The sequence below is a fragment of the Hippopotamus amphibius genome, chromosome 5, assembly GCF_030028045.1.
Source record: "Hippopotamus amphibius kiboko isolate mHipAmp2 chromosome 5, mHipAmp2.hap2, whole genome shotgun sequence".
Taxonomy (NCBI): domain Eukaryota; kingdom Metazoa; phylum Chordata; class Mammalia; order Artiodactyla; family Hippopotamidae; genus Hippopotamus; species Hippopotamus amphibius.
In genome coordinates, this window is record NC_080190.1 from 116307357 (window position 1) to 116334106 (window position 26750).

Here is a 26750-nt window from a genome sequence, read left to right on the forward strand (position 1 = left end):
GACCGCAGACCCCAGGGCCTAAGACCTACATCCAAACCAGAGGTCTCAGTGAGTCAGCACAGCGGCAGCTCCCACTTACTCTGGCTCTTATTTCTTCCTTTCAGGCATCTCTGCTGTTTTGTTTGTTTGGTTTGGTTTTTCATATGTTTGCTTGTTTTTAGTTTGCTTATTCATGTTTAAAAGTCCAAAATGTAGTTAGAGTGTGCTGGCTGGCTAGACTGTAGCTGTTTAATGACGTTGTACCTTTGGAGATGTTGAACCTACTGACTGGAGGACCTGACCCTCAATTTTACTCCACATTTATTCCCTCAAATCTCAGCCTTTACTCTTCTCCAGCCTTACATTTTCCATCCAAACTTAACTTACAGTTGGAAAAGCAGCTGAGAGAAACAAAGTCCAAAGTTGAACAACACTATGGAGACAGTTCTGAAAACACAACCCTCTGATTCATTGGACTGTTCATTCCAATAGTTCTCAATCTTTAGAAGAAGCAAACATTAACTGAGAAGTTTATAAGAAATGCAGAATTCAGAGTCCCATGCACAGAGACTCTGATTCACTAGGTCTGAAGTGGAATCCATGAACGTGAAGTAGCCCAGTAAACTCAAACAGCTGTAATTTGAGTTGTTTAGTGACTTCAGATAGTAATCTGAGAGATTAAAAACAAACACATTCATGATATGAGTTTTTTAAACTCGTGATGTAGACTTCATACTCAAATAAGAGTAGATAAAAAAGTCTCCTTAGGGGTTCTGTATTTCTTCTTTATAATAAAAGTGTTTAAAGCTTTCCATTGAATTATTCAAGACATCTTTTCCTAAATGGTGCTCTTTTATAAAACTTACTTGTGCTAAATCTTATTTTAAAATGAAGAAATAAGAAATATGCACCCTACAAAGATCCTGACATTATTTGGAAACTTTCCGCCATGATAATTTTGTCTCAGGAGAAATCCAAAAATTCCATAAAATTACCTATGTGTAATTTATAGAAAGCTGAGTCAAGAAACAGGTGTTACCACTGGATGATGAATCTTGTCCTTTTCCTCACTCATAAATTTCTAATATATGAGCCTCTAGACTCTAAATCAGATGCTGGGTTCACATAGATTTATGTCACTTATTTTCTTCCACTGAGAAAATAAAGAGGTAGATGATCTATACATATCTTTCCAGCTGCTCCACAAAACTCGTACATTGAATACAAGTATCCGAACCTCAGTGGCTCTGCCTTACACTTGTTCCAGCACCTGAATGTTGGATGCCACTCTTGAAAAGTATTTGCATCTCTGTGCTGTGAGTTTGGCTACATTGCCAGCTAGCATTCCATTTCCAGATGGCTCCTATTACCACCTAATGATTTTTAAACCCTGATTTTATTTCAAACAATTGACCATTGTCAAGGGTCACCTCCAAGTATGGCATTGCTGAAATCAAATATTTTTGGTTCTAGGTCTATGGTTAGGAGAGTTTAAGAATGACCTTCTTCAGAGTGATTGATAGACCATATGGGTAAACTATAAATCCAATATTAAAATTTTAATAAAACTATAAATAATTTGTATGACAATTATTCAGTCACAATTATTATTTGTTTTATTTGTTTCATATTTCTAACTCTCCTGATAAATAAGTTAGAAAGTACCAAAGAAATCTATTTATTCATTCATTCATTTATTAAATCTTCAGATATTTATTGAGGTCTTATTATGTAGCCAAATAAGATGGAGAAAACAGATGCCCCCCTCAAAGAATTTGTACCCTAATAGAAGAGAAGATGATTACAACTTACTATAAAAATATTGCAAAAGTATGTGCAGAAAGGCAATATGATTAAAAGACAAGGCTTGAAGAAAGTTCTGGGGATTTTTAATCTGCTTTGCATTACTACGCTGTTTTCCAGATTTAATACTGATAGGAGACATATGGATTTGAGGGAAAGGAAGTAAGTCTGAATTTGGACTTGGGTTAAATACACTATTTTGATTAATTATTTCCTTCATTTTAGGTTTTAGTTCATTAAAATTATAGCACACTCAAAGACTTCATACATTGTGCATCCTGTAAGGGTGTTGTTTACGTGGTCATGCCCACTTTGGGCACCTGTATGTTGAATCTGAGAGAGTAAAACTAGCCCAATTATATATATTATCTTTATACAACACACACACACACACACGAGTGTGCACATACATACACACATACATTCGCTTGAAGAGTTTGTTTAAAGCAAAATTTATGAAGACCTCAAAAGAATCTATGAAAATTATTAAATCCAAGCTCTAGAATGAGAGTTTATGTATGTTTAAATGTGTGGGGAGTACGAAGTATAAATGTGCTTGCATTTGTTTTCATAAATGTTCCCGGGCCACTCTTAATTCTTTCAGATTTGGGGGATTTTTCTTTGTATCCTATGCTGCTCTTTTCCTAGACTATTTTACTTAGGATCCCTTGCATTAAAGATTTTCCAAACTACTCTTTTTATTTTCAGACTTGCTTAAAGTACAGTCCACTTTCTGAGCCTTCATCAGTTGTTTTCTATAGAACAGGGGTCCTCAACCCCAGGCCATCCCGGGCCGCACGGCAGGAGGCGAGTGGTGGGCAAGCGAGCAAAGCTTCACCTACTGCTCCCCATCGCTCGCGTCACCGCCTGAACCATCCTCCCCCCAACCCCGTCCATGGAAAATCTGTCTTCCACAAAACCAGTCTCTGGTGCCATAAAGGCTGGGGACCACTGCTATGGAAGGTGTTTCCCTCCACTAGAATCTGCACAATGTCACTGTATTATTCACTGCATCTTGAATGTGCCAGCTGAGTTGATACTGGGGTTGTCTCCTCTTCTCACCTGAGCACCTGCCTTTTGGGTCTGTCTCCTGGCTGTGCTGTCTCTGGTGACATAAGCCTGCAGTTATGGAAGTGGGCTAAGGATATTCATAAATGCCTTTTAACCTGGAAGAGTAATTTCCTGGATCTCCCTGGGTACAGAATTATGATGCTACCTGTGTAATATATCAGGTATCTCTGATGACTACAGCTCAGGGGAATAGTTAATTAATCACTTCACCCCAATTATCATGAGGGCTACATTATTACTTACAATTTTTATTTCTCTCTGCAGGCTACTGCTGATAAAGAAAAGAAAAACTAAAATTCTGATATCTTATTATTTTAAAAATTGATGTTCTTCCTTTGTGAACCAGACACTAACCTCTCATCTACATGCTGAACCCAACTGCCTGACAATGTCAGTAACCCCTGGAGAGCATGCACTGAGTCATGCCAAACTATGGTAATTCATTCTATGTTATGATTATAATCCAATGACCTAAATCAGGAGCTATTTATTCTACTTGTCTTCACTATTATAACATTAACTTGTTTTGTGAACTTAGAACTTGCTACATACATCAATGTATCCATTTAATCAATAATGATAATTTCAAATATAATAATGAGCTGATCCTAACATACTTTGAAACTTTTTAATAATCACAAGTTATCACTGATATAAATCTACAGTATTAATAGACGATTCACATTCCAAATGGACATTTTATGTTGGTCTCCAGAAAGAATAATTCCTTCTTTTAAGGTACTACACTGCTTTTCAGAAAGTTAATTTTATGGGCCTCTGCATCACAATTAAGACATCACTGAATCAAGATTTATAAACTGAAAGTATAGCTTATCTTTACATGTTCTCCCTAAACAAGTCTGAATTTTTTGCAGACGTGGTTTGATGTTAGGAAGGGATATACCATCATCATGGATGTCCTTTGGCTAAAAGCAATTTGTCAATAAACAGCAATGTCTACTCACGTTTCTCTTGTTCTGCTTCCACTCCTTCACTTTCTGTGTCACTTGGGAGGATCCACGGTTGATGAACCACCTGCAACTGCTTTAAAGAGTCATCCTACCAAAGAAAAAGTTTATTTGGATTAAACTCTAGAATGATATTGTGAATACCAACATAGGTGAATACTTCAGTTCCTATGAATTACATGTCAAAAAACCATAACAAGAATTTCCTTACAACAGAGAAGAAAATTCTAAGCTTAAATTCATTTTTATCTCATGGACATGCCACAGACTCTGAACTCGCTTTTTTTTTTACATTCTCCTCTTAATAAGATTTAATGTCTTAATAAGAAGAAATATCTAGACTATGTTCCTTCCTGAATTAATATTTTTATGGAATTCTTGGCACTCATTCTTGGAAATATAATAATGAAATATTCAATATAAAACTGCACAAAATGTGCCTGTTTGCCATCAAGGTTCCAATTCCCTTAAATGAGATTAAAGGTTAGTAGGATTTAGAGAACATTCTCAATTTTACCCTTCAGTATTACCTCACTGCCTCCTTCCTCTTACTACTTCCTATTTTTAATAATATATTTCTCAAGTACTTCCTTGCTGCTCCACGCTTCTGTCACTGACCTACAGCAGACTCTCATCATCTCCCATCCTGACTGTAGTTATAGTCATTTACAAAGGTTTCTAGGATTAAGAGTCATACCTTCCCTAATTCGCTCCACCAGTTCCTTGCCAAGGTGAGCTTTTTAAAATGTCACATGATGTATTCATTACATCATAACCCTTGAGTGGTCTTCTCTTTATTCCCAGCATAAAATCTCAATTCAAGGACCTCCATGAGCATACTCATCTAGCCACCACTTCCATCTCCATCCCACCTCGGCTCACACTTCCACTCCAGCTATAATTAACTGGTGGCGCCTTAATTTTGTCATTCACTCTAATCTACTTAGATGTTTCCATATGTTATACTTCCTGCCTAGCATGCAGTATGTTTATCTTTCTCAGACATTAACACTCTTCCCAAGGTTCAGGTATCATCTCTATTGCTTTCCTTGATTCTCCAAGACATATCTGCTCCTTTATGTGCCTATTGTATCAATATAACAAATACTATATAGTAATTGTCCTTTCATATCTTCCTGCCTCAAAAATAATATGGAAAGTCCTTGATGATGTGGATAACTTTTTTTTACTTATGCATTTCCAATACCCATTATAATGCCTGGGAAAAAAACAGGTACTCACTCAGTGAACATTTGTGTAGGAGGAAGAAAGAGAAAAAAAAGGAGAGGATGAAGAGTAGAAAGGAAGGAGGGAGGAAGGATGGGCCCCTTTGAAAATAAAATATAAGTAACAATTTTAAATTTATTAAGTCATGATTCAAGAAAATCTTTTCAAACATAACTTTTAAAATTAAAAACATAAAATCAGAATTACCTGTCCATTTACTCTTTTGACCTCTCGATTCATTCATCATCTTCCCCCTCTTTGAAAGAAAGATATTTTCCTCCAACTTGAGATATTTTGCTTTATTTTGTTCAAATATGAACAAGATAAAAATAAAGGCTCACGATCCCTGATCTCTAAGAAACATGACACACCAAACAGTAAACGTCTACTATGTTTAAAATAATTCCTGTATAGAAGAAACATCCTATCAGCTATCCCTTGATTGTGATGGTTACCTCTGGAGATGTTTAGTCCCAATCTAGAGTTTCAAAAAGGCACATTTTTCCAGGAGTTATGAAGGCGGTTAGAGAGTTGAATAGGTGAAGCACAGGGGATCTTTTAGGGAAGTGATGCTGTTGTGTGTGATATAATAATGGTAAATACAAGACATTAAGCACTTCTCAAAATCTGTAGAACATGTAGAACTTCATGCCACAGAGTAAACCTCAAAGTATGCAAATGAAAAAATCAATCCGGAAGTTGGGATATCCCAGGATGGGAAGCAAAATACTAAAAAAAGAATCTAAATGAATTATACATGTAAAAGAACCTCACTGAAGTGGATGGGGAAATAAGGCGCTGACCTAAGTAACTTAAAATGAGCGGAGTCTGTAAGATCAGAAGCAAAAGCAAATGTACGTAAGCACTGCACTATAGTGGATAAAGTTACACGTTTATAGGTTAAAAATTCTGACTATATATATATTCTGGAATTGAACAACAAAGTAAATGGATGGTAGATGTTGGAAGCCAAGTTTTTCACTGTTGGAGCAGGAGTTTATAGATAAGCAAGTATAGACTGTTCCATGTATAATGTATTGATATTAGAGTTGGAGACATCAGTGTGAACTCATGTTTAGCTTACTATATATACAGATGGATACACATATAAATATGTAATATATATTACATTATATATACATTTATATATACATAAATGTAATATATATATATATATGAATGGTTACTGATCACACACATCTATTTAGCTGCTGTGGCAGGTGAGAGGATTTAGACACAATGATACCCCAATAGCAATGAACACAACTACCACCCAGATCTTGGCTTCTAATACCCTTTTCAATGAAAGAATCAAGACTCTTGGATAAATGACTGACTCTTGGACCACAACAAGAAATACACAAGGGTGAGTCAAAAATTATCTGCAATCGGGTTATATTAAAACTTCTATATATTCTACACCCAAAGTGCGGATAATTTTTGACTTACCCTCATACAGGATAAGTCTGGAGCATCTTGTTGTACCAAAAAGCAAAAAAGTGCTAACACACACACACACACACACACAATGATGGGGGTATATCAAAGGGCTAAAGGAAACAACTGAAAAATCTCTCAGTAGCCAAAGCTAGAACAATTTGAGCAACAAAATAAAGTAGCATTGTGTTACTCCCCACGTACAAAATAAACATCTATCAACCATTCTGATAAAAATAGACAACTGAATGAATCAACAAATGGGCAAGAATAGACAAATACGCCATGCAGAAGGATTTCAAATAATTTATGCAGATACTTAAGGAAGTGGAAAATAACTTTCCATATCTTTAGTGTGGGCTATATATAGTGCCTTTCTTCCAAAGAGTACAATATGGAAAGAGGAAACAAAAAGAGTAACTTTGCAGTGGAGAAAACTGACAAACACGGCCTGAAACCAGGTGATTAAGGTCAACATCAACAGCAATAATTCCTATTGATAGTATGTAGCCTTGATAGGATGGGATAAAAATGGAATTTTATCTCTAAGGTATTCCTTCTCAAAACACATTATCCAAGTCCAACAATGAGAAAAGTATCACACAAATCTCAATTGAGGGACAATCAACAAAACATGTGACCAGTACTCTTCAAACACAATGAAATATATGTAGTCATCAAGCATAAGGAAAGTCCGAGGAATGGTCACAACCCAGAAGAGCCTACGGAGATAAAAATACAAAATGTGATGTGATATTTTAGGTGGGCTCTTGGGAAAATAAATATGAATGAAGCATGGATTTAGTTACTAATAATATATTAATATCCATTAATTGTGACAAATGTATCATACTAATGTAAAGCAATAATAATAGTTGAAACTGGGGGTGAGGTATATAGGAATGCTCTATATTACCTTCACAATAATTCTGTAAATCTAAAACTCCTCTAACATAAAGAGTTTATTTAAAAAATTGAAATAATAAAATAAAATTTTAAATGATTTTCTTTGTAAAATGAGATTCATTAAAAAAAAAACTCTTAGCATCAGCAACTCTTGAAAATAGTCTGCTAATTGGATTAAAATTTAAAGTCCTACCAAATGAGAAATGGGCTTTGCAATGAACAGTCCTCACCTCGGGGGTCAGGAATCACAGCATTTTATCCGGTTAATCTAGGGCATGTCAGTTCCCTTCTTGGGATAAAATGAAGCAGGTAAAGGTGCTAGATTAGATCATCTCTAGGACTTTGCAATTAGTACATTTCTAGATCTAGATTCCTTTAGACTGACAGTAGAATGTGAGAGGCACTAAATGGACTATTGTAGGAAAAGTCAGAAAAGGTTAAAGATATTCAGTCTTGGAATATACAATTTAGGTATAAATCAGTGTTTATTTTTAGGATTTAACTTTTTTTTTCAAATTTATCAAGTATTGGATTAGGTCTTGTAGGGCTATACTACAGACAGCACAAATGTGAAAAATCTTAGCTTTAAAATTTCATACAGTATAGAGAACAACAGAAGTAAAATTTCAAAAATTTTCATGTAATAGAGAGATCACAGTCCTGCAGTTTTTCAAAAACAGATCGTAGAGTCTCTGGTGTTTAAAGAAGAAATATGAAAACTGATCTTTTTGGTTTTATAGGGTAAAATCAAATGGCAAAAGCTCTTTGTTTAAAACAGAAAAAAAGTTTAAAGTGATCATGGAAAAAATGTTTTTAATTGAAAAAGTATTTTGGTTATTTAGCTTTTTGGCCCAAATCCTAAAATCTTTTCATAAGAAAAGATATGACTAACAACTCAATGGTGTTACTTTTTCCCACAGTAGTTCAGAATATTAAGTAATAATACTGATTGGTTTCTGGTCTTAATGGCTTTACTACTGAACAGATAAGCTATTCTTTGTTTATTGCAACCATTCTTTGTTTATTGCAAATTATATATATACATATATATATATATACATATATATACATATATATATATATAAAGTAAAAATGAAACATTAGCTCCATAAAATATGTAGTTTGGGAAGAACTTTAAAATGTTGAGATGTTGGAATCAGAATCGTAAAGATAGTATAAATACTGCTATTAATAGATCATTTGAATGTTTTATTTTGGTTTTCCCTTGAATACAGTTAGCAATATAATGCACCTGTTTGCTTTATCAATGTCAACAGGCAGTACTATGTATGCCCAAAGTTCAGCCCATCAGACTACTTGTAATTCTTTTTGATGAGGTCAAGGAACTAAAATCATGAACATTTTTAAAAACAGGAGTTGACATGTTTCTCTTTGCCAACTTATTCAAAAAATTTTCTACAGTAATATTAAACTCTGTCTGAGCACAGTACAAACTGTTTCATATTCCCAAGAGCAAGTTCATTGGATTGCTTTTAGAAGAAATGCCATTCATCCTTTTTTGAAAACACATTCACCATAAGTATGTAAATGTCCAGGGACCAGGAGTGGTGGGAAATAGTGACATGTATCATATGGAAAACAGTCTCTAGCCCAGTATCAACATATCATTTATATCTGCTAACAGAGTAAGTGCTTTATAAACTTTAGCAGTATTGTTATTCCACATGGATAGTTTATTTTTGGATTCTCTAAATGCAATCAATCGGTGATTTATGCCATGTGTGGCCATAGGTTATTCAGGTTATTTAGAGAAAAAAAAAATGCTCCTTTGCTCAGACTTTCACCATTGGATAATTTAACTCTGAGGCAACTGAATATTTCCTTCCCTTTGGTTAAGAATGAAAATAATACATCAAACATCAGTTTCCATCTTTCAAAAAGGATTAATCACTTTCATTTTACTGTTATAGCCATAGGATCTCTATAAAATAAGTATCCCCGAAGCATGTTGCAAATAAAGCAAAATAAAATTACACCCCACTTTATGTACATTTAATAGACTGCAATACTGACAAAGAATTAAGCCTATACATCTGTTAAAAGTCTCCATATATAATTTACATACTTAATAAAGTTTGGAAATAACTTTGTATTTGTTAATGAAATGGCTAGTATTATCAGGCTGAAATCTGTAATTTTTCAATGAATTATATTTCAGTAGCTTATTTCTTTTGCTATATTATCAAAGGACAATTAAAACATACAAACAGGGAAGAAATATATTTGAGAAAATATAAGTTGAAACGAATAGGATCTGGAAAAAGAAAAGAAAGGGAGCAATAACAAAATTATCAATACAAAAATATGGTAGATTGTGAAAAACATTACAAAATAAACACAAGCTGCTAAAAAATTTTATCTGACAAATTTGCTACACTATGCTACGTGTTGGGATTGCCCTCTGATAAAAGAAGTTTTCACATATTGAGATATAGGGACGTCATTCTGGCTTATACGTGAGTTAACTTGAATTTTATGCTAACTAAAATAGCCTGTTTGTGGACTATCAAACATATTGTACATCTGCTTTAATTATTAGAGGAAAGGACACATTGACCAAAGATAAAGAATGTCCATGTTGAAAATAAAGATTAAATGCATATCTTCCTGGGACGCCAATGCTTGTCCTCCTTTGATGATAAGACTCCCTTTCCAGGTGCCAAGGACAAGCTGATTTGCTGTATACTTGCTGGACTCTTCTTTTTTTTTTTTCTGAAAATTTGAAGAAATGTAACCCTGACTTGTTTAATGTTCTTTGCTCTGACAAGATACAAAACTGTGCTAAAAAAAAAAAAAACTCTGCTTCCCCAGAGCAGTTTCTCAGAGTCATCTGGGAAGTGGGCTTGGGGCTAGTCCTCAGTTTGGATCAAATAAAACTCTTTTCTATGCTTCTTATTGATTGTTTGCTGATTATTTTCATGACATCTCCATCTGATTTCTTAATTCATTCCATTTTGTAATTTTTTCATTCCAAGGAAATTGTAGGATGAAGTTGTAAAAGTCTTTGAAATTAACAAAAGATTATTGGGTGTAGTCAAGGAGAAATGTCATTTTTCTAGCAAGCCCTTCCGTTTATCTGGTTGTATAAAGGCTCTGAGTCTTTCACTGACTTTGAGCTATTTTACAACTTTGTAATTTATAGAAAGGTATAGTAGTGCAAATAATTCTTGTCCATATAAATGCAAATTGCATCTATTTGAGTGTAATTGGTTATTAACCTATGGATATTGATCAGTTTTGCCTTTTTGACATCTATTTATAACTTCATTTCAGCATTCTTTATTTGACTACATATGTGAGGGTTAGAATTCTCCTTTGAACTGGCTGTAACATCTTACTGGTTTCCTCATTCATTGAGTTAAATAAATCTTGACGTGTTCATTTTACATCTGTATGAAAGCCATAATGATAACTTTTTTAAAAATTCTTATCCTTAAACAACATGTATTAATTCTTAATGAATATCAATGACAAAATAGCGTTTCCCTGCAAAAACTTTTGTTTCCTAGTTTCCTAAGTGGAATAAAACTATAATGCCAAATAATAGTTATTTCCACTTTAAAAAAGTTAATTCTTGTGCATGATAAAAAGCAAATTATCTCATTATTATAGGAGAATAATGTCATGTACTCTTTTTCAAAAATACGGCTGGAACTTCACTACACTAACAATCACGGAACATATCACAGGAGGAAAAGACAGGCCAAAATTGGCATGAAAAGTGATTCTAAGATATTTTGTTGCATAGAATTGATCCCCTTTCCAGTTCAGATGGTACAGCTGGCAAAACCAACCTCAACAGATTTGGAAAGGCCTGCCTGCTGAACGTGCTTCTTTTCCTGTCTGACACTCTCGGAGATTGTGAAGCTTCTGCTTGACACCTTGAATTAGTTCACACTCCTCTGTGTGTTGCCTCCGGCCTTCAGCTAACTTCCTGAAGTTGTGAGGAATGGCTCTAAACTGCTCTTGAAAAAGTTTAAAAAATCATTAACTTCAGTCTTTAGCTCTTTATAGTTCCTCAATCATTTAAATTGACAATATTTATCTGTTAAATACATATGCAAATTAATACACTTCTCTAATAATTAGGAGATTTTAACCAGTATACTATGCTACTTCCCGGTTATTCCTCTGGGAAATGTGATCGTTTAAATGGATTAGTTTCTCTATAAAAGATATAGCAAGTCTTGAAAGTACTTGATTTTGATAAGCTGTTTTCAATTATATATGTATGTGTATATACATGTATTTTTAAGCTCTTTATTGGAATATAATTGCTTTACACTCTTGTACCAGTTTCTGAGGTACACCAAAGTGAATCAGCTGTATTTATACATATATCCCCATATCCCCTCCCTCCTGCAACTCCCTCCTATCCTCCCTATCCTGGCCCTCTAAGGCATCACTCATCAATGAGTTGATCTCCCTTTATTACACAGCAACTTCCCACTAGCTATCTATTTTACAGTTGGTAGTGTAAATATGTCTATGCTACCTTCTCACTTCATCCCAGCTTTCCCTTCGCCACCGCCCCCAACCCCGTGTCTTCCAGTCCATTCTCTGCATGTGCATCCTTATTCTTGCCCTGTCACTGGGTTCATCAGTACCATTTCTTCAGATTCCATATATATGAGTTAGCATACAGTATTTGCTTTTCTCTTTCTGGCTTACTTTGCTCTGTATGACAGTCTCTAGGTCTATCCACCTCATTACATATAGCTCCATTTCATTCCTTTTTATGGCTGAGTAATATTCCATTGTATATATGGACCACGTCTTCTTTATCCATTCATCTTTTGATGGGCATTTAGGTTGCTTCCATGTCCTGGCTATTGTAAATAGTGCTGCAATGAACATTATGGTACATGTTTCTTTTTGGATTATGGTTTTCTCTGGGTATATGCCCAGGAGTGGAATTACTAGGTCATGTGGTAGTTCTATTTTTAGTTTTTTAAGGAACCTCCAAACTGTTTTCAATAGTGGCTGTACCAACTTACATTCCCACCAACAGTGCATGAGAGTTCCCTTTTCTCCACACCCTCTCCAACACTTATTGTTTCTAGATTTTGTGATGATGGCCTTTCTGACCACTGTGAGGTGATACCTCATGTGGCTTTGACTTGCATTTCTCTAATGATTAGTGATGTTGAGCATCTTTTCATGTGTTTGTTGGCCATTTGTTTGTATTCTTTGGAGTAATGTCTATTTAGGTCTTCTGCCCACTTGTGGATTGGGTTATTTGCTGTATGTATATATTTGAGTGAATGTTAATATTATAATTCTAACAGCTAAAATTTTTGTGATGTGAAATTTTTATTCCTACCTTGAGTTATCAAGTGCCTTACATGTAAAGAACATATAATTTTTTTTTAATTGTTAGAACCATTTTGAGGATTAAGAGAAGTAAGCTATTACAAAATATCTCATTTTTTTATTTGGTCAAAAATACAAATCCTATCTGAAAAAATAATACATTAAAAATACAGAAAATATAAATAGAAATTTCATTTTAGCTTTACTTTTAGAGGAGACCATATCATCACCTAAGTTTTGACTTAGGTCTAAACAGAATTGTTTAACATCATGTGGTTATGATTCTGTCTAATTATAAGTCTAAATTAAAAAAAAAAACAGGGACTTTGATGTGCAAAGAGCTGTTCAAACTTTAGCAAGAAATGTTAAATATAATAAAAATGTAAACTCGATGGTTTATTTGAGTTTGTGTGTACTAAATAAAAGCAAATGTTTGCTAAATCACTTTTAACTTCAATGATTCTAACATTTATAAATACTGTTCCTTATTGTTTGCTGATTCTACTAACAAGAAGAAGGAGGGCAAAAGTGAAATAAGAATGTAAGTGAGAAAAAATGAAAACTATCATTTCATGGCTCACATTCTTAACGTATTCGCACTGCCAATGGAGAAGAGTTAGAATACATATTTCCTAAAGACCAAATGCATTAGTGTCTGCAAAAAGAAACCAACTATTAATAAATAGTTCACTAATTAAGATCATGCTTAGTTTTCCTGTAAAGGATGATCGTTTATTGGTTTTAAAAAGAGCTAAAATCTAAATATCAACCAATATTAGATAAAAAATACTATGTGATACTGAACCCCTAGAAAAGCAAGGCTTACCTTTGGCAGCTCAAACATAGTCATAAATTCAAACTGAAAGTCAGTAATGAATCACAGAAGCTAGAGAGATTATATACCCCAATCAACCAAAAATATTATTCTTGAGAGTAAATGAATAAACAAAACATAAATTTATTAATAAGAATTTCCCCTTTACCTATGCTATATTTATAAAATTGGCGATTTCCCATGAAGTATGCAGCTACTTTCTAGAAATAGCATTGGAAAGAACACTTCAGGGCAGTGCTTCTCAAACTTTATGGTGTTTATGAATCACACAGGGACCTTGTTAGAAATGTAAATTTTGATTCTGTGGATCTGGTGTGAGTCCTGCATTTTGTATTTCTTACAGTGTTGCTAGTCAGAGGACCACACTGAGAAGCAATGCCCGGCCAGCACTTCTAATGAAAAGGCACAAATTCCTAACCTTGTCACATTAAGTATTTACAATGGCGTACAATGTGCACATTTAGATTGCATGTGTAAAATGATGGAGACAATAAGGATCTTTTCCTTGCATAAGAACTAAAATTAGAATGACTCATTTTTAAAGTTCTATCACATATGCAGCCCATATCTTGTACCATCACCTTGATGCTCCCCTTCTTCCATAGTACTAGACCCATACAGGACACATTACAAAAGGCATTAGGCACGCTTTTTGTGACAGTGACCTACCACCCTTAGTTCCTAGTGAGGAATGCTAGCCAAGAGCTTGAGCAACTACAGAATCCTACAGGGAGGTTCTATTGGTGTACATATTGAAAATAGTATCTTCCTCTTCTTGGGCAACATCTACCTAGTTATTTCCTTCCTTTCCTTTTGTTACCCTTTCTCCACGTGCCTTTGGTAAAACTTCAACCAACTCCAAACAAGCATACAAACCAGAGATGTTAGAGACTTGAAGGGGTGCTATGCACTCAGGTTTCCCTCTCCAAGTGATATTTGGAAGCGAGAGTGAGTTTAAGTATGGGTACACTGTTTTGAATAAATGTGTGGACTGCCTACTACATTCAGCAGGCAACTCAAAATGGTCTTTGAATGGATTCATGCATGCAAGAACAAAATATTTAGAAAAACAGATTCTGTCTTGCTGAGAAGCAATGTTCAAACTAAATATTTGCTACTTCTATGACATCACTGACAAACTGTTTCCCAGTTTCCTTCACCTGAAACAGATTCAAATGGCTAATTTAGTGACCATTGTGGTTTGGCTTCCGACCAAGTTTTATGGAGTCTGTCCACTGGCTTATCTGAGAGTTCCCAAATGCAATTTGCAGACAGCCCAAAGACACATCCTGGACACATTCTGAGACACAGAGCACTTTTGGATATCTCCAAAATAAAACCAGGAGTCTAAACGGTTTTGCAACAAAAATCTGCCAGACATTTTTATTGTCAAGATAGCACTTTGCTTAATGGCTTATATGAGTAACATCCTCGATGAGCATTTATCACATGAATGAATGCCAATTTGGTACAGATTATTCTCTCCATAAGAGCAATGATCATATCTTATTTTTTTGTGCATGGCCAATATAAAACATGTGTTTCGCATTTATTAGGATATCAACAAATGTTTGCGAGTGAAAATATACGATAGCCTTAGGTTTATACAGTTTTACCTTCATTTTCAAGCTGAATTAAATATATAGGATCTCCCGACCAAGTAGGAACAAATCACCATTTTGATAACATATTATTTACTGTCTTGTTTTTGTGGGCATGACCAGGGAATGGGTATAGACTGGAAACCCTACAGGCAGATGGAGAAAGCCCAAGTGAGTGTCTCACCCTATATGATAGACTGATTTCAGACCATGTTACAAGGCCACCTTAAAACTCACTTCTTCCATGTAGTTTTTCAATGACTGTCCTCCACTGGAGGCTTCTCCCTAGAGGCAAAGAGGAAGAGAGGTTGAAAAAATCAGGAGAAGGAGAAAGAACTAAAGAAGATGAGTTATGAAGAGCAGTGAAACCAGGGAGCAGCACCAAGTCTTTACTCTCCCACCACCTCAGTTGATACGGGAATATCAGTTTGGCAAATTCGTACTCTGAAGGAGGTAATAATTTTTTCAAGGCGACAATATATCTTTTAGGTAGGTTTTAGGTCACGTAAACAAATAACCACCTAGTGGAGCTAACTAAATCTTAGGACAGAATGCTAAATGAGTAGTATAAAATCGTCTGTTATTAACTTTTATAAATATGCACTTAAAATTAGATTAAGAAAAAAAGTCACTCATTCTGTATTTGATAAATCTGTATGAAGACCTAACCCAGGGACTTAAAAATACTTATGGAAAGAGAACAGGTCATTAGTCTGCCCTTTTCCAAATGTTTATACCCAGTCTTTCTCACCTGACTTGTATGTTATTAGCAAATTCTCCATTACTTGTGCCTTTTACCAGCATTTCATTGAACGCTAGTAATCACCGAGATTTTAAATCACTGAAATTTAAAACACCAAATTAAACAGATATTGCAAACTCCTCTAAATATTGGTGGTCAATATTGTCAAAGAACTTGTCAGTCTGGAAAAGTTTTATATACATATGTATATATATATGTATATATACTATATTGAAGTATATAGTTGATTTACAATATGGAGTTCATTTCAGATGTACAGGGAAGTGATTCAGTTATAAAAAGATATATTTTTATACTTCATGGCCAGAAACATTTGGAAATAAATTCTGAGATATCATGAAATAATAAATTCTAGGACACCATGTGTTTAAAAGATAACTAAATAAGTGTGACTAGAGCTTGCATTTGTTTCTATAACTTTTCAAAGACCCTCCTTTTTAACTTTCCAAGGCTCTCAGAGACATGATCTCATAGACGTGATCTTATTTGATTGGTTTTTCACTACAACTTGAGGGTAAGGCATCCTCAAGCCAATTTGATAAATAAAGAAACTGAAGGCAGGGCTGCTGACTGAAGTGCTTAAAGCCCAGGGCACAAAAAAGGCATTGCTGGGACAGGATTCAACCCTGACACTCTCCCACCTTGCTGAAATGAACATTTTAAAACAAAAAATTAAATTTTGTTTTTTAAAAATATTGTGATGTATACTCCAAAGCTCTTTCAGAGGGTTAAAAAAAAAAAAAAAAAAGCATGCTTTTTTTCAAAACAAAAATTAAGCTAGGAATAAAGTTCTGGGGTTCCTTAGAAATCACAGATGTGGTCATATTTTTTCACAAATCATGGTTTCCACTAGTAAAAAAATTAATATGCTGTAGTATAAATGTTTCCAAATGCTTCCAAGCTTGTGGGATTTTTCAATGGATAACATAGTGAGAGAGATGGATAGTTATATTTACTTAAACTAAAACATAAACTATTAGGAAAAATCAAATCCATATAAATCCCCCAAACTGTGAGGAATTTAATTCAAAGCATGAAGAGAGGGCTGGAAACTTACTTCAGATAAACTGCTTTTTACATTTGAGCTAGCTATACTATCTCCCCTCATTTGAACAACTAGTCTCAAAAATGCTGCGGGTTCTTCTGGTTTGGCTCTTCCATCTGACAGAACTAGTCCATTTGTGCCAATAATCCTTTCCCCTTTGCCTGTGTTGCTAGGCGTAAGAGGATGAGGTGGCAAACTGCTTAACTGCTTAGAGTTACAGATCTGCTTTCTGGAAGGGCCAGCATCTGAGGGCCAACAGTGAGATGCTGCAAAGCAGTGCCTGGGTGCTCGCTGAAGTAAGTGATTTGTTTCCTTGGGTCTGGAGTGCAATGGTTTTCCCAAATTGTCTGGATACTTGTAGTCTTAATGCAAGACCTGGTGATGACTGAGGGTTTTCTTTTCTTTTCTTTTTTTTCAGATCTTTATTGGAGTGTAATTGCTTTACAATGTTGTGTCAGTTTCCGCTGTACAACAAAGTGAATCCGCTGTATTAATACATATATCCTCACATCCTCTCCCTCTTGAGCCTCCCTCCCACCCTCCCTATCCCATCTCTCTAGGTCATCACCAAGCATTGAGTTGATCTCCCTGTGCTATGCAGCAGCTTCCCACTAGCCATCTATTTTACATTTGGTAGTGTGTACATGTCAATGCCACTCTCTCGCTACATCCCAGCTTCCCCTTCCCCCACTGTGTCCTCAAGTCCGTTCTCTATGTCTGAGTCTTTATTCTTGTTCTGCCACTAGGTTCATCAGTACTGTTTTTTTAGATTCCATATATATGTGTTAGCATATGGTATTTGTTTTTCTCTTTCTGGTTTACTTCACTCTGTATGACAGACTCAAGGTCCATCCACAATTGAGGATTTTCTTGATGACCAGATACAACTAAAGCACTTCTGTGTACTACAGGACTCTCGACAGGCTGTTTTTTCCCCCCACAGTGCCAGGTCCTTTTCAGTATCTGCACCATAGAAAAGGAGCAACCTACACAATGCTATTTGTTTCAAAGTCCACATGGACTGGAGTCTGGCTGTAATCACCTTTCATAAGTCACTGACATGGGTGGCACTGATGAGTGAGGAGCGCAAAGTAAAAGACTCCAGGAGGAAAATACAGAGGAAACGGGCCTTTTGCAGAGAGGATTACAAATGTGGCACGGAGCCAAGAGAACAAAGCCAAGAACAAGACATCAGGATCTCTGAGTCTTGGGGTCAGATGAGACAGCCCCAGTCAAGAGGCTGGATTCAACATGTCTGTCCCAGGTTCCTCATTTCCAACACAGCACTGCTGCAATGCTGACCTTCCCTCCTTCTGCCACTGGTGGTGCTAATGAAATAAAATCCCTTCCAAAGCTATCAACTTCAGTCATCCTTTTCTTAGTTTTGAAGAATTGGCATTTTAGATATCAAGTCATTCTAACAACATAATATTTTGTTAATCACCTGGAAATGAATCAAAAATATCCAAATGCAATTTCCCTTGAAAAACAAAGAGAAGAAAGGGGGGAGAAGGGCGGCAGACAGGGGCATGTGAAGGAGGGAAAGGGCAGAATACATGGAAACTATGCCTTAAAAAAAGAAAACGAAAAAAGGAAGAAAAGGTATTTCCTGAAATGTGGTTTCACTTATCATGAATCTTAATATAACCAAAGGTTGAGATAAAAATGTTTTGAGTGTGAATTACAAAATACATTATAAACCCAGAGAAAGAAAGAAAAAGAAGCTGATATGATTACTGCTTAACACATGACACGGGCTCACAGCTGTTAGAGACCAAGGCTCTCGTCATTCCCCTAATTCTTTTCCAGGTAAAGAAACATTCTCAGTGAGATGGAATATTCTAGAGACTGAGCTAGTACTAGAACCATACTCTCCTGAATCCATCACCATTTTCTACCATACCAGGCTGCTTTTGTTTCAGTCAGTAAGTATTTCCTGTTCTTCTCTTACTAATCTTTAGACAAAATGCGTACAGGCTGGCACTTGCATTTAGGGTATATTTATTCTCAAACATTTTATGTCTGAGACCTCTGGTATTCATTTCCTCCAAAGAAAGTTCCATGACAAACCTACTTCCACCACAATGTTCTATCTTCTCACCTTTTTCTCAAATGAAGCTAACCAATAATCTTGATACAGAGAACACTCTCTTAAGAAGTACCTGGAGTACGTAGAACCCACAGAAGAATGGGAGCTCCCTATGTATGGCCAGAGCATTTCTGAACCTAAGGGACCCATAACACTTTACCCCGTTATTTACTCCACAGGTATTTATTAAGCACCTATTTGTGCCACATAATTTACTAGGTTTGGGGACAAAGAACTAATAAGAGTTCTTATTAGCTGAATAAGAATGAATCCCTACCATAAAAAGTCTACCTTGAGAAAACAGATCTACAAGTTATCAGAAGATAGAGCAAAAGTTATTGACACATGTAAGCCTAAGATGCTCCAGGAAAAAATAGGAGGAAAGGGCACCTAGTCTTTCATTTATTTAACAAGCATATTTTGAGAACTTCTATGTGCTGGGAACTGTTATAGCCACGGGATACATATAATGAAGGAATCAAAGTAGAAGGATTAAAACTTGAGGAAATTATTTTTCAGCATAGTCCTAAAGACTTAGTCAATTAGCCAGGTGAAGGAGGTAAATAAGGAGAAGGACTCATACCAGGCAGAAGGGAAATTCTGTGCAAGGGCCCAGACCCAGCAGAGCAATTACATGAAACCACAAGTGTATTACTGTGAAAACCACCAGCATACTCTGCACTGAAATATGTGCTGCATCTTGAGATAGAGAGATGCTAACATCCTGTCGTTTTCTAATTTTATACTACAATTTCCTGTAATATAGCTGCTAATATTATGGTTATATGTTTTTCGATTTTTGTGGGATTGTTTTGCCGTGCCAGGAGGCTGGCGGGATCTTAGTTCCCAGACCGAGGATCGAACCCCGGCCCCCTTATAAGTGGAAGCGCAGAGTCCTAACCACTGGACCACCAGGATATTCCCTGTTGTGTTTTCTAAGTGCATTGTTACACAGGGTTACTGAATTTGTGAAAGATGATAGAGAGATTGAAGTTCAGTTTTCCAAACTCCAGCAAACTTTAGAGGCAACAGCTACTATTGATGTCCAAGAGAATAGGCAGTGATCTATTCCCAGCTAGTAAAAAACTGGGTGCAATAGTTTAGAAAATCGGAAATTTCTGGAAAGTTCAAAAGTCTTTTAGATCATTGATTTAGTTAATAAATTAATAGTTACACTTGAGTTTTCAGACTTACATATATGAACAGTTGCCGTTTCTAGTTGGCCCCAAAGTCTCTTCATACTGTTGAAAAATTTTTTTCTGAAACTTTGCTCACAAGCTCATGAACAAATATAATACCAGGGCAGACCATCTTTCTCTGAAAATGACACCTTTATCAAGTAAAGAAGATACTCAACTGCTTTAGCATTGCTAAGGGCTAAAAGACAGTAGCATTTTAAGAGAAAATGTTATGATCTTACTCTACCTTTAAGTTCCACAGCTGCTGTGGGTTACGTCTGTACCAGGAATCAGCAACTTCAGCCGTGATCAGGAGCTAAATTTGTCCTCTCGGAAGGGACAAATAACACTCAACCCCTATGCACATAATCAACTTTTAAATTAAAATGAAAACAATTTACTTTTTTCTTCCAATCTTTTCATGTTAAGCTAAATAGTTCCTTTAGTGATAATGCCCTTGTCTTAGAGATTTATCTTAAAAGAATTTTAAAAGGCAGGAGCAATTATGGGACTACTGACTATTGCTAATCATGTCAAATTTTAAACAGTTTAAAGCACTTTGGTGTTCCCTGTTATCTTCTGAAAAGTGACTATTCAGTTGCCGAAAAATAAAAATAAAAAGCATTTTATTGTTTTCTTTTTTTCCCATGTAAAAAATATGGGAGTGCAATGCCAGTAATGAGATGCTCCCTATTCAGGGGAGTGGTAATTTCTATCAATGGATATTGAATAAGAGAAGAAACAAGATGAGAGGGTGGGGCTGTAGGACGGATGTCTAGTGTTAATAATTTTTAACCGCAATGACATAAAGTAGACCGAGATATATATTATTGGTCCATAGACTTTTAGAAAATCCATTTGACCTTGAACTATTCATTGTACCAATAATAGCAAATTATCAGCCATAAGATCTTGGAAAGTCACAACTTTTCTGAAGGTGGGTTTTCTCCTACATAAGGTTGTTTCAGAACCACAGGGTTGCTTCACATTAGAGAGTGAATATGAAAGAGTACTGAAACCTTCAGAGTTATACAACCATAAAGTGCAGGATTATTATTCTGTAAATGTGTGTATCTTCACTGATCCACTCACCTATTGGTTTTCCTGTCTTCTCCCCTGGCCCCATCACTCAAATCTTCACATGCTCCTTTGACAGTGTGCATATATTTACCAAAACACATACCACACCCTATTACAACCACTGGCTACTTTATCTTTCTCATTTAACTCTAAGCTGTTGAAGGGCAAAAATTGTTTTTATTAACTTTTGCTTCCCAAGTACCTGTACAGGGCAGGGCAATATAGATGAAAACTAAATATTTGAAGCATGAATGAGTGAATGAGCAAACAAACAATTTGTAGATCTTAGCTGGCTCTGCTCTACACAGAGACTATACAAATCATAAAGCTTATAAATAATGAGATAAAAGAGAGGACTCACCTTTCAAATCAGCAAGTAGATATTATTATTGAATGCGCAATAAAGACACCAAAGAAATTACTGATTGCTTAGGATCTGTAAGTAATTATTGAATAGAACTTTCACCTTGAAATATGAAAACTATGTATTAGTAAGTATACGAGGGTGACTCAAAAATTATCTGCACTCTGGCTGTAGAATTTCATTAACTTTTAGAGAAGACAAATACATCATTTTTCAACATAATCTCCTTGCTTTTCAATACACTTTATCCATCTGTCAACAAGCTTTAGTATCCCCTAATTAAAAAATGTTTTAGGGTGGGCTTCCTAGGTGGCGCAGTGGTTGAGAATCCACCTGCCAATGCAGGCGACACGGGTTTGATCCCTGCTCCAAGAAGATCCCACATGCCGCGGAGCAACTAAGCCCGTGCGCCACAACTATTGAGCCTGCGCTTTAGAGCCCATGAGCCACAACTGTTGAGCCCATGTCCTGCAACTACTGAAGCCCACGCGCCTAGAGCCTATGCTCTGCAACAAGAGAAGCCACGGCAATGAGGAGCCCACACACCACAACGAAGAGTAGCCTCCACTCACCGCAACTAAAAAAAAAGAAAGCCCACACACAGCAAAAAAGACCCAACACAGCCAACAAAAAAAAAAAAAAAAAAAAACGTTTTAGGCTGAGCTGCAAGCCACAAATGCACTGCTGTCTTCACTTCTTCATCAGAAGTGAGTCTTCATCCTTGTAGGGCTGCTTTCAGGGGACCAAACAGGTGAAAGTCTGATGGAGCAAGAGCAGGACTACAGGGAGGATGCTTTAACACCTCAAAACAAAGTTTTTGTAGAGTGTCTACAGTGTGGGCAGAAGTGTGTGGACGTGCACATCCTCAGACCACAAAAAACGAATCACTGCACACTGCTCTTCTTTCGTGCAAATCACAAGTGGGGCATCCATTTTTGCTCACATCACAGTTACAAATGAACTGATGTAACACGTTCACACCTGCACAGCAATGACTAGGGAGACAGTAGCCTTGAATGGAAAGCACTGATAAGACAGTGTGGCCAACAGAAGTTTTAATATTACCGGAGTGCAGATAATTTTTGACTCACCCTCATATTTTTACTACTTTATTAAACTAGTGCTATGAATAATTATTTTCACAATACTGAAAAAATGAAAATATTTTAAATTGGCCTTTTAAGAATATAATGAGATACAGAGTTTAGGAAAGAGAAGTTTTTCTTGAAAAAACTTTCCAAAATAAAGACTAAAATAGAATGGACACAAGAATAAACAAACCCAACAGGTAATGTCTTAAAAGAACTAGAAGGTGAATAAAAGGGAAATTTTTTAAATCAAAAATAAAGAAACAGGAGACCTTAAGACAGAAAACAAAAGCAAGGGAACAGAATCAATGCAAAAAGTTATAACTCAAGAAAATTTCCCTGAAATAATAATAAAAGAAATTATACACTGCACTGCATACCTGGCAATAGTGAGCCAGACTGATATACTCTAGCAAATTCATTGCATTTTAAAGATAAAAAGTCCTCTGGGCATCTAGAAAAACATACTGCATGACTTATATGGGAAAAATATTTAGATTATCCTTAAACTTAAACAGCAGTGATTTATAACAGTAGAAAAATGAAGTAATATATTTAAAATACTGAAGGAAAGAAAACGTAAGCCCAGTAATCTAATGGAGAATGAACTTCAGAAAACCAAAATGCCAAGATCTAAGAACAGATGGTGAGCATTAATTACAGTTACCTGTCCTAAGACCGCATGACAGTTGAAAAGCAGAGAATATATTATGCATTGGCTATATACTTTGACAATGTGGATTTGGTACAACTATTAAAAAATTGAGTGAAAAAAGAGATAGCATATGCATTTTTTCCAGTATTTATATTGGTAGGTGGATTGATATTTTTATCCTGAGACCCCTGTATATAACATGGAATAAGACAAATGAGTTATTCTGGAATATTTTAATTCCAACATGACCTTTATCACTGAGAATCACAATTGTTGGTATGGAAAAAAGGAGATAAAGATATAATAAGAAAATGGGTTAAATTTAAGTCTTGGTATTCCCTAATTTGAATTGAAAGGGTCAATGTGAACTAACTGTCTACTCGAAGGGGCCGGAAATAATGATCAATCCAGTAGCAATGAGCACCCTTGGTGTCCAGGTTGTGGTCTCGAGATACTATTTCTCACTGAAAGAAAGTAGGGCTTTTCAAGGGGAAAAAAAAAAAAAAAAAAAAAAAAGGACAGATTCCATATTGCGGCAGGATACACACAACATTAGCGTGGAGTTCGTGCTACCCATCAGCAAGCAAGCTATTAAGTGTCTACCAGGGGCATGACGGAATGACCCACAAACGAACATGAAGAAGCTCTCTTGAGCCAAAGGTGGACCAATCTGAGCTTTAGCTGTGATAATTTTTGCCATGGATTGAAACTTACCAACTATGTTTAAAGAAAGAATTGTTTATCTTCAGAAGATAATAGGCAACCTATTTATTATCTTGAAAACTAGCAAATAAGGGAGAGAAATAAGCACATATCTTGCCTTTCTTAGAAGCACTGTATTACTGGCCAATCAAACAGTAACTGAGAGAAAGGGTCTCTTAGCAAAAGTATTCCAACAAATAAATACAAAAGAAATGATGAAATTAAAGTATCACCACTTTTCAACTACCAATGAATGAATAAATATTGGCATTGAGCATCTATGGCTGCTAAGATGATAATATGAGAAACGACCAGATATTATGTGTCTCCTATAGTCATGCAAAGAGGAGCTTTATCCAGTTTCCGGATACATTTCAGGAAAATACAGAGCACTGAGGAACATGTTGAATTGCACCCAGAATATGAAATTAGCAAAATTCTGACTGGAGAAAACTCAGCCGAGCAAATGACCAGGGTTCTTTAATGGATACGCTGTAAGAAAATGCAAGAAATGGAAGAGGAATCTAAAGTTTAAAAGAGACTTAAAGACACATCTGATTTTTGGAAGTTGGCAAGGTTAACAATAGTGTCGAGAGATGCATATTTGGTGATAAAGCTATTTTTAAAGCACAAGCTAATTATAAAGGTTAGAATATTTTTTATTTGTGGGGAGACACACAGGTTGTGACTGGGACAAGGCATACTGAAAGGCCATCTCTGTCGTCTGGAAAGGTTTTATTTCTTGACCTGAGTAATATTCTCATTATAAAAGTAATTAAGTCATACATTTGATTTGGGTGATTTTCTATATTTGTGTTTTGAAATAAAAAGATATTTAAATATAAACAGCCATTTCTAATATTAATCTGTATTGTTACAAGCATAACTGTAAGGTCCAAATGAAACTCTTAAAAAATTAGAGTGAAATGTTATAATGCTCTATTTATTGTTGACTATTTCTACATGGTCACATATCCAATCTCCCATTGACCTAAATCTTGTGGTCTATGTAAAGAGGTAATTATTGGTTATATATCTAGAAAAGTAGTTAAAGGACACCCTTATCGTTCTGATTCAATCTTAAGCTAATCTAATTATAACATTGACCTCATAAAAATCAGTTGGCAATTTTGATTTTTAGCATTTGAAATAATTAAGCCTTTAAATTCTGTTCCATTAAGCTTTTAAAAAAATCAATAGATGTCACTTGGGAATCTGTAAAGTATCTGTATAAATTCTCTGAGGTCAGTGAAAAATGAATGTCAGCCTCATAATTTAAACCAAGCATACAATGTATTCTTTTAAAATTAAATTAACCTGTGTCTTTGCAAAATGCCTAAATGGCTAAGGTGACCAACTTCCTGAACTGTGACTCAGATGGGAACCTGCCGGAAAACTGATACCCAAGGCTCATGAAATACCAAGACTTTTATGTCTCTCTTGTGCTCAGTTCATGTTTCCTTAATTTTCAAAAAATGATCAGTGCTTTAGATAAGTAAAAATCCTCGGCATTTCTTTCCATTGAGGGAAACATATTTCTCTAATAGATGCATGAACACAAATCATTTTGTGTTGGTTTCTTTTAACATATGTCTCTGATTTTCCACAACAAAATTCAACAACAAAAAAGACCAGTTTCACATTTCAGACACCTTTGCATTTTTAAATACACATTAAAGGGTTACAGAATAATTTAAACTTTGTAAGGAAAAGTCGTTTTCACTGACTTGTAAATAAATGCAGGTAGTATAATGCAGAAGTATATTTAAAAGTGTATTTTTAATCCTTAACACATTTGTTTGAAAAGGGTTAACTGTTTCATCTTTTAATTGATCCCTTAAGTGGTCCAAAGAGAATGATATCTGCAGAATTAAGGTTCAAACCAAATAAACGAAATGCATGAATTAACATCATCTAGCCTATCACAAACTTGTCAGGTGATATCATAAACAATGTGACTAGGAGAGCTGTGACAGGCTTGGGGGAAATGTGTAGAAGCATAATCAATTTTCCAAGAAAAAGAGGTGACCTCCAAACAAATAAGAGGAGAGCCTTGGAGGGGAAGATAAAGGAGATCCTCAACTGATTCAAAGTATCACAACACTAATTCTGAAGGTTTACCTGTAGTCTCTAGGATAATCTGAAAAGGCAACTCGAGTGTGTCCCACCTCACCACCTGTGTTTAATGTACTGCAGTATTTCTTCTGCTTCACACGGGCTTAGCATGGCTGGTCACTGGACTAAGACTTGGCCTTGATTCTATGTATTGTCAGCAAGTGGTGAAAGGTGGTGACATCCTCAAGAGGCAAGAGTGCAGTTTTTGGAGGCAAGCAAGTAGGGGTTCATACCTCAGTCCTGCCATTTATGCTCAAGTGCGTGGGGCAAGTTACATAACATCCCTGGGTCTCAGTTTCCTCCTCTGGAAATGGTGATAACACCCTGGGCCTCATGGGTTATTGCGAGGCTTAAATGAAATAATGTCTGTAAGGTATAGAAGACAAGAAAAAAAAACCCCTGGCTGTCATCATTATTAATCAGGATAATAAGTATTAGTACTAGTATTAGGAGGTTTTTAGTAAAAGGAAGACAGAGAAAACCAACCTTATACTATGCAAGGTAGAAAAA

General features: G+C 35.6%; 1 protein-coding gene across 1 annotated transcript in view; it reads right to left on the reverse strand.

Annotated features, from left to right (window-relative positions):
• Positions 1–497: 497 nt before the first annotated feature.
• Positions 498–26750, reverse strand: part of LOC130854283 (uncharacterized protein C8orf34-like) — a 141061-nt gene continuing 114808 nt past the window's right edge. The window contains exons 7-9 of the mRNA XM_057736992.1: positions 15399–15446; positions 3819–3912; positions 498–565 (exon numbers count right to left, since the gene is read on the reverse strand). Of these exons, the coding sequence (XP_057592975.1) occupies positions 498–565; positions 3819–3912; positions 15399–15446 (210 nt within the window). The remainder of the gene's footprint in view (positions 566–3818; positions 3913–15398; positions 15447–26750) is intronic.